The sequence below is a fragment of the Gavialis gangeticus genome, unplaced genomic scaffold, assembly GCF_001723915.1.
Source record: "Gavialis gangeticus isolate Ggan-Ray unplaced genomic scaffold, GavGan_comp1, whole genome shotgun sequence".
Taxonomy (NCBI): domain Eukaryota; kingdom Metazoa; phylum Chordata; order Crocodylia; family Gavialidae; genus Gavialis; species Gavialis gangeticus.
Genome location: NW_017729022.1, coordinates 84,880,911 through 84,892,796, shown reverse-complemented (window position 1 = coordinate 84,892,796; position 11,886 = coordinate 84,880,911). Strand labels below are relative to the sequence as shown.

At 45.3% G+C, this 11,886-nt stretch overlaps 1 protein-coding gene across 2 annotated transcripts in view; it reads left to right on the top strand.

The window, feature by feature from the left end:
* The window catches only part of CACNA2D4 (calcium voltage-gated channel auxiliary subunit alpha2delta 4), a 218,964-nt gene that overhangs the window by 135,113 nt on the left and 71,965 nt on the right, over positions 1-11,886 (top strand). For both annotated transcript variants that reach the window (XM_019515536.1, XM_019515537.1), the window contains one exon: positions 2,541-2,621. In XM_019515536.1, the coding sequence (XP_019371081.1) occupies positions 2,541-2,621 (81 nt within the window). The remainder of the gene's footprint in view (positions 1-2,540; positions 2,622-11,886) is intronic.

The following is an 11,886-nucleotide window of genomic DNA, read 5'->3' as shown; positions in this document are numbered from 1 at the left end:
GGGGGTGGGGGGGGGGGGAAGTGTACAGCACAGAGGAGTTAATAAAGAAGAGAGAGATCGGGATATAGAAGATGAACCAGGATAGAAAGAGACAGCGAGAGAAAATGCACTGAACCTTCCACTCGTGCTCTCCCCTCCTCTCTGGCCCCAGATAAAGAACAGATGATGGCAAAAGGCATGGGCATGGCAGTAGCAGGAGAACTCTTCTGTTCCATTGCCTGCAACTTCATTGCATGGCATAAAACTTAGAAAGCCAAACACTGGCATCCTTCTGGGTGCCTTCTCCTAAAATCCCTGTATAGTTTCCAGCTGACAGCCAATGTGATAGTGGGATGTTGTACCTTCATTCCCTATGAACTGTTACCCATGGTACCATTCTACAAGCTGCTAGGTGTTGCGGGCCAGATCCTGAGGTCCTGATTTAGGTAAGCTTCTATGGAAGTCGTTTTGCATGAGTTAGGACTGTTATTGCTATTGCTTATATTGGGATATTCCGTAATATAAGAAACCCCAGCCAAGATCAGGCCCCATTGTGCTGAATGCTCTTCATACTCCCTGTAAGAGAAAACCACAGCACCAAAGAGCTAGATAGGCAAAGCAGAAAGGACATTTTACAAAATAGCAACTGAGTGCCAAAGAAAAGTGTGATTTCACCAGTGTTATATGAATATATGATGTCCCTTTGGAGGGTTTGATTCTTCATTTTTGTGGACCCAAATCCTCCTTTACACTTGTTGCATGGGAGCTTGGGGTCACAAGGGAAGCAGGATCAGGTCAGTCAATGGGCATCCTCCTGGCAGGATGCTTCTGCAGGTCAGATCTCTGCCCTTGTGCAAGTCAATCTAACTTAAGTCAGGAAAACTCTACACAAGCTTTCAAGCTAAGTCACACAGTGCGCCTGCAAAGTCCTGTGCGGGATGTGTCAGGCACCTGCAAGAATGATAAAAGCAGAAATAAAAAAAGAAAGGGAAAAGGACCTTCATCTCTTGGCTGAGGTAAAATACTTGTTTCCACAATATGCTGGGAAGATTTCAGTTGCAGAAAAAAAATATGCTTGGAAATACTGACGTTCAAAACATCCCCCCAGGAGTTATTTAAAAAAAAAAAAAAAGGAAAACCCCAAGCCCTACTTGTGCTACAAATAGATCCAATAACTAGATTTTTTTAAATAAACCAAAAAAAGGAATCTGCCTCTAGGACAGCTGCAGAGTAAAGCAACTGAGGCTGTGAACAGACTTAATTTTCAACTGCCGTTGAAATGTCAATTTACTTTTCAACTGCTGTAAAAGAAGTGTGACAGTTACAGCTGGGGAGTGCACAGGAGGTGCTATGATGTATCTGTTACCCCTGAATGCTACAAGGGTAGCAAAACCATTGTTTAACTCTGAATTAAAGAGGGTAAAAATTGCCAGGATTTGCCACTCACATAAGACTATAGGAACTTGCAGACATAACTGTTACATGATAACCACTTATACCAGTATATCAGTTACATCTGTCCATACCTTAAATTAACAAACTTGTAAAAGACATATTTGCGCTAGAAGTACAGCTATTTTTCTATCCTGCTTGTGGTATTAATGTGACTGTTATAACAGGCACAGGGCCAGCCTATGATGTCCTTTACTTGATTGCACAAGAGTTAGGAGCCGTATCTGACAGTAACAGCCAGAGCATGTGTATGGGCACATCTACACATCACCCTGCAGCAATGTAGTGACACACTGTGGCAGTATATGATGCACTACAGTGACATAGGATCACATGACATAGGATCACATGTTTCTAGTGGTGCACTCCCCAGGTATAGCATGCTGCTACAGTAACGTAGCAGCGAAATCTGCCACCTGCTGTACACTTGGCATAGTAACCACCCATATTGCGCCATGCTTTAGTACTTCCAAAAAGCAACGTCACAATATGGCGACATGTAGACTCACCCTGTGTGTTCATACATACTACCCTGCAAGCTATGCTTGTCTGTATCAGTACATTCTGAGAAAATTTGAGCAGAGATCAGAGCGTGGAGGACCCATGCGTGGAGCAGTACCAGCCAAGGGAGATGCAATGCCCTCCAGAATGTCCCATCACACAGAAAAATGGGAGGAAGAAGAGCTAGCTTAGAGTGGTGTTACTCTGAGTTTAAACAGGTATAACTGAGACCAAAATTTGGCCTTGCAATACAATAATACAACTGGCTGAAGGGGAATATTCTTTCCATTTCATCTCAGGACATACCCCCAAAAGGAAAACCTGCCTCCTTGCAGTCAATCAGGGTGCTTGGTGCTTCTGCAAACTAAGTAATGCAGGCATTAGACTAAACTCTTGGACTCTTCAGTGTTGGAGGCCTCCTTCAATGCTGACTGGATGGATGAAAAAGAAAGGGATGAGGTGGCTATTCCTACTGCACTTTAGTGATCTCTCGGGTCTCCCCCCAACCCCCAAGGAAAGTAAAGAGCTCAAGTGTGTGCATTTCTACACCCGCTTCTACTGGCAATAGAGGGGAAGTAATCAGCTTTGCTGTCTTTTTGTTTTTACAGAGGGAAGTGACAAGCCAGAGGTGGTGACTGTGAGCACAGCTGTGGCTGTGACTGTAGATGGGAAGACAGCTATTGCTGCAGGTAGGAAGAAATCGGGTACAGGTTTCTGTTTTCTGTTAGGCTAAGAATGGTGGTATAATGGGGAAGGTGAGATCTTGGTGAGATCTTATTGCTGTACAATTGTCTTGCTAAGGACATAGTAGGGAAACTTCTCATTTGTTCAGTCTATTTGTGACATTGCAAAGCACTAGACAGTATACTTCATGGCTAATATTCATTGGGTCAGCAGAGTTGGAAACTAACCTTTGCTGGTGGAAGGGGGCATGAGGCCTGATTTCAAAGTTTCTCCTTTAAATCCCTCCCAATTCTCCGAAAATTTAAGCTTTGAGACCCCCTATGAAGGAGTTTTGCTCATTGTCATGGAAAGTAATGATCTTTCACCTCTAAAGAGATCTCAAGATGTTGCATGAGCTTTACAGTTATCCAGAGGAATTGCTTTATAATATCCATCACCTCTGGAGTGAACTGGGGAGGGACCCCATTTAGAGTGAGTTCCATATCTAGCTGAAGGTCTCAGCTGAACTTAAGCCAAAGCAGGGAAAATTTAGGTTGAATATTAAGGGGATTTTTCTAACTTAAACAATTCAGCTTAGTGAGGAAACAAAGTTACCCAAGTAGGTTATGGAGTCACCATCACCAGAGATAGTCACAGATTGACAGCCACCTGTGCAAGATTGTTTAGGCCTAACTGAATCAGTCATGGCACAATACAAGGAAGCAGACTAAAATTATAGGTACCAAATGATTATTTTCAATTTTCATCAGCATTGACATACAGCTGCCAATGAAGTCAGTTAGAAACTCTGCTTCTCCTGTCTATGCAGGGTTAGCTGATAAGCATATCTGTGACCTATTTACATTAGCATTTGACAATGGTGATTGCTAAGAAGAGTCCCGGGGTAACACAGCTGGGCTGTCAGATCAGAGGGTCAACTGCTGCATTTACTGGGTAAATGGTGTTAAGGGTAGACCCTTAGGCAGCATAAACTGTTATCAAAACCAATATGATGAAAAGATTGTCTGCTTGAGAGACCTATAGAAGAGAGATACTGTGACCCTCAGTAATAGCCTGGGATTTGGGAAGTATAAGCCTCTGGGGTTGCTCTAAATTATGCTGTATTGCAGTAGCCATTTATAGTTCAAAACAAAACAGTATGCTCTGGGTGAGTCTATCTCCTGACTGTGCTCCTACAGCAAATGCTGCAAGAGGCACTGTCAGTACAGGGTTATTTGCTGGCTCTAGGCACCTGGAGGTCTTCCCAGCACTTGAAAATATTCCTTGGTGACCAGTCTTGCCCAGTTTAGAGCCCTGACTGGACTGGCATGTAGAGGCCAACCAGGACCTAGAATCAGGGTGTGAGGAAAGATTTGTCTTGGGGGAAACTTCCAGTGCTACTAGCTTTACTGTATCTTTCTTTGTGAAGTAATAACATCTCCCAGTTACATTGTGCTTTGAAGCTCCAAAGCATTATGCAAACATTAACTAATGTCTAGATTATTAATCATAATTAATAAGACAGAAGTTATCTCTTGGGATGTCAGTCCAGTGCCTTTCACTAGAAATAAAAAATAAGAAATGGTAATTAGGCCCTTGCTGCCTTGCCTGCAGATTACATGACGTTGACTGTCAGTCCCTAGGGAGTCAGTAACCTGGGGCTTTATCCTTCTCAGGGGGGATGCTGCCCTAGTCACATGCAACTGCTGGCAAAATACTTTAGTGATTTAAAATCCCAGTGAAACTGTTAGAGACTGTGCAGGCATTTAGCTCTCTCTCTTTAGATAACATCTATTTTGCTGCATCACCTTCTTCACAAAGTAGTTATTTGGTCGGTCGTAGGCCACCATTTTGAGCATAAGTTCCTTTTTAAGAGATGCTTACTGCAGTTGCTGTGTGGGAAATAGTTGCTGAGCTGCATAGAATATGCAGGAAAGGCCTGTGTTCCCAGAAGATTGATAGGGCATAAAAAAAACCCAAAAACTTGAGATCCAGGGTTTAGTCTCACACATGCTCATATGCACATGCCCCAGTGGTGTGCTAACAACATTGCCAGCTGCAGTGAGTGACCTTATTACAGTGAAAGGACCTCATTGACCTGCTGGGACACCACCAGGAGGTGAGACTTTCTGGGGGCCAGCTGGTTGGCACTTTGCTGGCAGAGAAAGCAGTAAAATCCCTGAGCCAATCAAATCCAATGGTAGCTTCATAGGAGAGAAGGGGCAACTTGCTCAGCTCCTTAGACCTCTTCCTCCTGCATACTCATAGAGCAGTCAACTTCAGAAAAGCATAGAAAGTAGCACCCTAATGGGCTGAACAGCTGTTGCCACAGCCTCTTGAAGTGGCACTGCCTGGGAACTGCATAGTCAGCAGTGTGTTTGGCACTGAGTGGGGGAAAGGGGAAGGGCCTTATTTTGCTCCAGCAGTTCCCAGAAGGCAGAACATCATCTGCCACAATTTTGGACAACCTTAAGGTTGGTCCAGCCCTGGGCATAGGTGGAGCACAGTGTCATTGGCGCACTGAGATCACTGCTCCCATACGGAACAATGCTGTCTCCTTGCATCATGTTACTCTCCCATCGGTCTGTCCATCTACATCTCCGGCCCCAAAGACCTTATGATCTGTCTTTGTGTTCTGTGTTTAGTAGCATAGCCTCCTAAGTACTCAGCAAAACACATCTAGTAATTTAAAAGAACAGGTTCAAATTCTGAATAAGGAGCATTAGGCTCTGATGAATATCATGAGCAATCAAACCAGAAATCATGACCACTAGGTATAGGTACTCCCATACAAAAGGGAACATGTATGGATCACTTAGTGTCACACAGAATTACCAGGACAGCCCCCTTCTCCTTCTCACTGTTCCCCTTGTCTGACGTAGTTTTTCTTGTACCTGGCTGTCCTTTTGTTAGGAGCAGGGGCCATGTCCCCCAGTGCATTTGTCCAGTGCCCAGCACCATAGAGCTCCAACTTTAACTGAGATGGACTGCAATATAAATATTTACTAATAATAACCTCAGCCAATCTGAGTGCAGAGATTTGCACACTGCACCACTTCTTCTTCAGGGGAAAAATGTGCAATAATTATGTAAATCAGACTTCCCTTCCTTATCCAATCAGAGTACAATGCTTTGCATAGCTCAGAAATAAGCCTGCTGTTTAGGGTCAGGCTCTATACAGCATCCTTGTGCTTTGGCTAGGCTGATGCCCATTCAGGGACAGATTGGCTGGTAGTAAGATACGGGTTTCTCCTTTCAGAGACCAGTTGGCATTTCCCTGGGAAAGCCATGTGTCCCCTGCCTATTGGCTTGATACCCCTTCCAGAGTGGGACTCCAGCCCAGGAGCTGGCTCTTGCCTGTACCCAGCAAAAAACACCTAGCTTAGGGTCACCCATCACACTCCCCCCTCTTGGCTCTTCTGATTGCTGTTGCTGTCATGCTGGAAGGGAAAGGAGCCATTGGCATTAGGTCCAGAGAGGCTCACGTACAGTCAGATTTTCAAGACTGACACCCTGTGACTCTGCCAGGTTCTCTTTGCTCACAAATTATTTGATATCGTTTTAATTCTGAGCGGAATTAGAGCAGTGAGAGGGTTGCTATAGCAACCGTTTCCTTGCGCCTTTGGTCTGACTCATTGCAGACAATTACTCTCGCGCTCCAGGATTCACAGATGTGATAGGAGAAGAATCATGTGCTTGGCTTTCAACTTTTTGTATTTAATTTCCTTTCCATCCCTCCTTGTATTAACTCCTACCTCTCTGCAAGAGCTAGGAGCATCTGGTACACCTAGTCCATAGGGGACCACATAAGTATCTGTGACCATGTTGCCTTTTTGTAGAGACTGAGGAAGTGGGGATGTACCTGGCCTGAGGGAATTTCTGTGTATTTGCATAAGCAAAACTTATATGTACAAGGCAAAGGATATGCAAGAACCAGCAGTGCATATATTCACTAGGGGCACATCTACATTTGCATTAATGTACTGTTGCTATTGCGCATTAAATTTAGTATCTTTAATATGAGGTACTAACTAAATGCACAGTAGCCAGTGTTACTGCATGGTAACAGAGGCACACAGTCTTTTGGTGACACTTAAATCTTCGTAGACTAATTTTACTGCACATTAGTGCATTAGCATGACTTTTGCCATGACACGCTAATGCACAGTAGAATTAGTCTACTGTGCATTAAGCATCTCATATAAACTTGCCGTAGGAGGTGCACACATGTAGATATGCCCTGAGGGTATGCCCCTGGACACACACATGTATGCATCTATATATATATATATATATATATAATTATCCTCAGTGCTTGAAATATGCACCTAATATCTTATTTGAATCAGTGTGGCTGATATATACATGTGTGAACCCATGGGTGCACTTGTATATGTATCCATGGGAGTTGTCCTGAGGGGGAGGGGGTTCATAAAAGTCTGTAAAGCTGCTTCAACTGTAACTGTTCAGGAGGATTGTTGCTGAGCTGCTAATCATTCACTACCAAGGTCTGCTAATGGTTATGGACTGCACATGTAGGATCCACATGAGAACTGTCCTGCTGCTAGGCAGGTGCCATGACACTCCTGACAGCAGAATTTGAGTCTGGGTCTCTGCATCAATGACAGGACAGTACAGTGTGAACTGACCCTCTCCCAGACTCTTCCTAGTGCAGTCTATTGATAGTGAAATTGTGCATATCTGGATGCACCTAATGCACAGGAGAGCCTGACCCTGATGGAGCAGAGAGAGGTCATTTACTTGTGCTACAGAGAGAATGAAGGTGACTGTCTGTGGGTGAGTTAGAGAAGCAGCCTGCGTACTTTGCGATAAGGGCTTTGAGGAATGTTGCCTATTTTTGTGCCAGGGTTTGCACTGTGGGGACCCTGCACTGCCTTTACCTAGGATGCTTCAGCTTTGATAAAGGGAGAAACCTTCAGGGAGTTCCTCCTCCACACTTACTAGGGATGAGGGGGCACAGAGGTCATGAAAAGGAACTGAAGGTGACAGGAGTTGGTGGCTGAGGTGGAATCAAACTGCCTGCACCCTCTTAGCTTCTGCCTTTCCCTGTGCTTCCCTGGCCAGAGCCACAGCCAACATGCCTGTGCTTGCATGCTCGCAGTGGGTAGAGTGTGACCAGACCCCCAAAGGTAGCTTGTAATTCACCTCGTGGTACCATACCCTGACCTCACCTCCTTGCTAGCCTCCACCACAGTCAGCAGACTTTGTGGCAAATTGTCCTCCCCTTTTGCTCCCCTCTGTGCCACTCAGTCATTGCCAAAAGAGCAGAAGTTACCCATAAGCCCCTTGGTAAGGATTCCTCCATTGTGTGGGAGGGGAATCTCCAGCTGGCATGGGACTGGCACAGCAGTTCCAATGCATCTCTTCTCACAGTCCCTGCTGCCAGGGGCTTGTCAGGGACAGGAAAGTGAGATGGCTGGAGGGCACTGTACTGCTCCCAGCTGGTGCGTTGTTGGTTGGGGCTGAGTTTAGAGTGGGTCATGTACCAGGCCTGAGCTAGAGAAATAGGGTTATGGAAGGAGTGGTGATACTTCGTTTCTCTGCTTCTCCTCTCTTGGGCTGCTCTGGGTGACTGCACATGTGTGTCCCCTTTTAATACTCCTGTGCTGCATTCCCTTTGGCTTTCACAGGGGAAACAAAGGAGCAGCCAGAACACCTCTCCTGCAGTTCAGAAGGTGGCGGGGGAGGCTGCCCAACAGCTGTAGCCAGGAAAGGACAGCTGCTTCTCAGTGCACTCCCAGCTTGCATCAGAGCTGCTCCTCAAGGGCTGGAAGCAGTAGGAAGCCCCTACACCTCCTCCCTGTATCACTGGCAGTGATTTGGATTCCCCGTCATGATGGACACAGCTGAGGGCCTCAACTTGGACCCCACTGCTCCTGGGAAAGGGCTGCAAAAGACCCATCCCTGTTTTCTGACAAGAGTTTTGTGAAGTAAAATAATAGTGAAAAGGAGAAGCCCCTGCTTATGGTAACAAACCTTTTAAAAGGCAGATGGGGCTGTGGGGGCTGGAAGATTTTGCAGCAGCTGAGAAGTGACAGTTGAGGAGATCAGAGCTGGGAAATGTGAAAAGCAGCTTGGTCAGAGATGGAAGGAAAAGCTGAGTCTTTAGGGGAAGGAAAACAGGAGAGGGAGAGGAAAAGCAATCAAAGACGCTTAGACCAAGGGAAGACTTAACCCAGCATAGTCTGTGCAGAGGGAGAGGTGTAAAGTTGCAGGATGAGTCCAGGAGTGGAGGAGGAAACAAAGACCATGTGAAGGAGAGGATGTCCTCAACGTAAAGCAGGGGTGTCATGTACACGTCCTATGGGCTGGATCCAGCCTGCAGAGATGGGTCATCTGGCCCATGGCACTTCTCTGTGGCTCAGTGGTTCTCAACCTTTTTTGGAGATGAGGCACCCCTCATGGGACTTGAGGCACCCTTCAGTAACTTTTGTGAATTGTGGCATCCAGTGTCAAAAAACAACTTGCATATATTACCTTCATACCATATATTGCACTGCTTACCCCCTGGCAGAGGGGCCAGGCAGTTGGGGTGGGGGATAGACCAGACCTTACTTATCTCCTCACACTTCCCTGTACCCTTCAAAGGAGCTGGTGGTGCCACTCGGTGCCACAGCACCAGGTTGAGAATCACTGCTCTGGCTGGACAACTTACCTCCGGATCTGGCCCATGGGGCTCCTCACTGCAGCACCCAGAGCCACTGTGTTTGCATGGCCAGCACCCAGAGGGTTAGCACTGCCATGCTTTCTGTTCTTACCTCTATCTTTCCATGTGACCTTTAGCTAATTGCCCTGTGCCTCAGCTTTCCCATCTATAAGGAGGAAATGCACACAGACCTGGCGGGGGTGTTGTGAAACTGGACTAATGAGTAACTGTAGGAAAGGTGATTTTTTTTACTTCAGCTTTGATTAGCTTGATACTAGAAGGCTGCAGACACAATGATAGTATGTTATACCACACTATTAAAAAGGTTGTAAAAAAATAAGAGAGTGTAGGGAAGAGCCACAACAATTATTTGAGGGCTGGAGGAAAGTGGCAGACTTGAAGAGTTCAATCTGTTCAGTTTCTCTAAAGGAAGCTGGAGAGGTGATTTGATACAGCACACAGGTAATGCCACAGGGAGAAAATACTGGGTAATAAAAAGCAGAGAAAAGAATAACAAGAATCAGTGGCTGGAAGCCAAAGCCACACTGATTCAAATAAGACATTAGGTGCATATTTCAAGCACTGAGGATAATTATGCATTACAGCAAATTACCAAAGCAAAGCTGTATGCCTTTCTGGAAAATCAGATTTAGCCAAACGTAAATACAAATGCAGGAATAGCCCCTCCATTTTCTTATTGACAAGTAAAACAGACTGAGCTCTACATGTCTGTCACTCTAAGGCACTTGTTTCAGCCCACAAATATTCTCTGTGGCTGTTTTCTCCACCTTCCATGTGGCCTGAGATAGGCAGAAAGTCAGGCTAGATAGCCTTAGGCTCTCTGAATCTGTGCATTTCTGAATTCATTAATGTCTGAATGCCCAAAGAAAGCTTCACAAGGTAGGTGCTATAAAAATGCAAAGGATTATTTTTACTCTGGCTGTTTCTCCAGAGCATCCTGTGGAGCTGGGTGAGTGTCTCTGTATATCTTCTGTAGTATTTACTCAAGTGAAAAAAACCTGAGTTGATTGCTCTTTTTGTGCCTATCATCCATTCACTCTCCACCACTGTTCCAATGAGTGCATCTGCTCCCAGTCCATGGAAATAACAAATGGTAAAGGTTAAACAGCAACTTTGCGGTGAGCTCTGAAAAGTGGGCAGCACACTGTTAGACTGCCTCAGGAACAGACTGAGGCAGACGCGTGCTTTCAGAGCTTGCTCCTGGCTTGCTATTCCCGTCCCAGTCAAGACCCTTGCACCAGGTCTATACTAGACACTGGTACAACTCTGTTGAGGAGCAGTTCTGTGAAACAATAAGCTGAATGCCCTTGTGTACCGAGAGAAATGTAGCAGCCCTGTGAGAACTACTTTCTCCCCCTCCCACACAGCTACCACTGGCATGGTAAGCCCATGGAAGGGACCAAAGAGGCCCCTTTATGCAGCCTCACAAGCCAGGCAGCAGATTGTGAATATTATATAATGTCCTTAGAGAGGGAATTTTGAGTTCATAAATATTCTGTCATCAGAAACCCAGTTCTCAGAGTTCACGTTCCTCTGAGCAGAAGACAGAAACTGGTCCTCTGATCTATGCACCTAGTCCAAATTAACCCAGCTGTTCTCTGTGGCCAAAGGGATCAGGACTAGGAGCAATGGCCTCAAGCTGCAGCAGAGGAAATTCAGTTTGGAGAATAGGAAGAACTTCATGACTATAAAGGTGATCAAGTATTGGAACAGGCTACCTAGAGAAGTTCCAGAATCTCCATCTCTAGAAATTTTCAAGAGCAGATTACACAGACACTTGGCTAGGATGATTTAGCCAGGGATGATCCTGAGTGGGCTGAACTAGATGACCTCAGGACATCCCTTCCAGCCCTACTTCCCTATGATGTTATGAACAGCACTCACATAATGAAGGGCATGCAATAAGCTGCCCTTGAGTAGGGACCTACTTAATCCAGAGTTTTGTGGATTCTGCTGAATCAGCGAAATCCAAGGTTGTCCTAAAAAAACCTGTGAAATCAACAAAAAAAACCTTAATTTAAAAAAAAATGCTAGCTCCCCAGTGGGAGAATCACCCAGACCACAATGAGTAGCATAATGACATCTGTGAAATCCTAGGATGTCATGGGTTTGCTACACTAACGTGAGTGAGATTTGAACTCCTGAAAAACTCATGCCCTTAAGAATAAGCTTTTCTTAACTGGAAGGGTATGTAATAAACTGTGGATCTATATCACTGCCTTCTGCAGGATAGACTTTAGACAGCTCAGCTGAATGTCTTAGACCTTACTAGCTCACAGCTCATGGAGAAACTCCTGTTGCTCAAGGGATAAGCTCCAGTGCAACTGGGAGATGGGAGGATCTGAGCTCTGTTTCTGTTCATTTTAAAGCAACCATGGTGTTCAGTCAAGTGAGAAACGTTAAGCTCATGGAGCCTGTGGCTTATTTGTTAGTGTATGTTTCATTGAACAATGTACTTTCACTTAAAGGCATGTCTTTGAGCCAAAGTCCACCCTGATGTAGCTCCACTGACTTTAGTGTTACATTAAGAATTAATTTGGCCCTTTCAGCTTTTGGGGCAATGATCTGACATTGTTGTCTGGGTAGCACCTGTAGCACTTTGT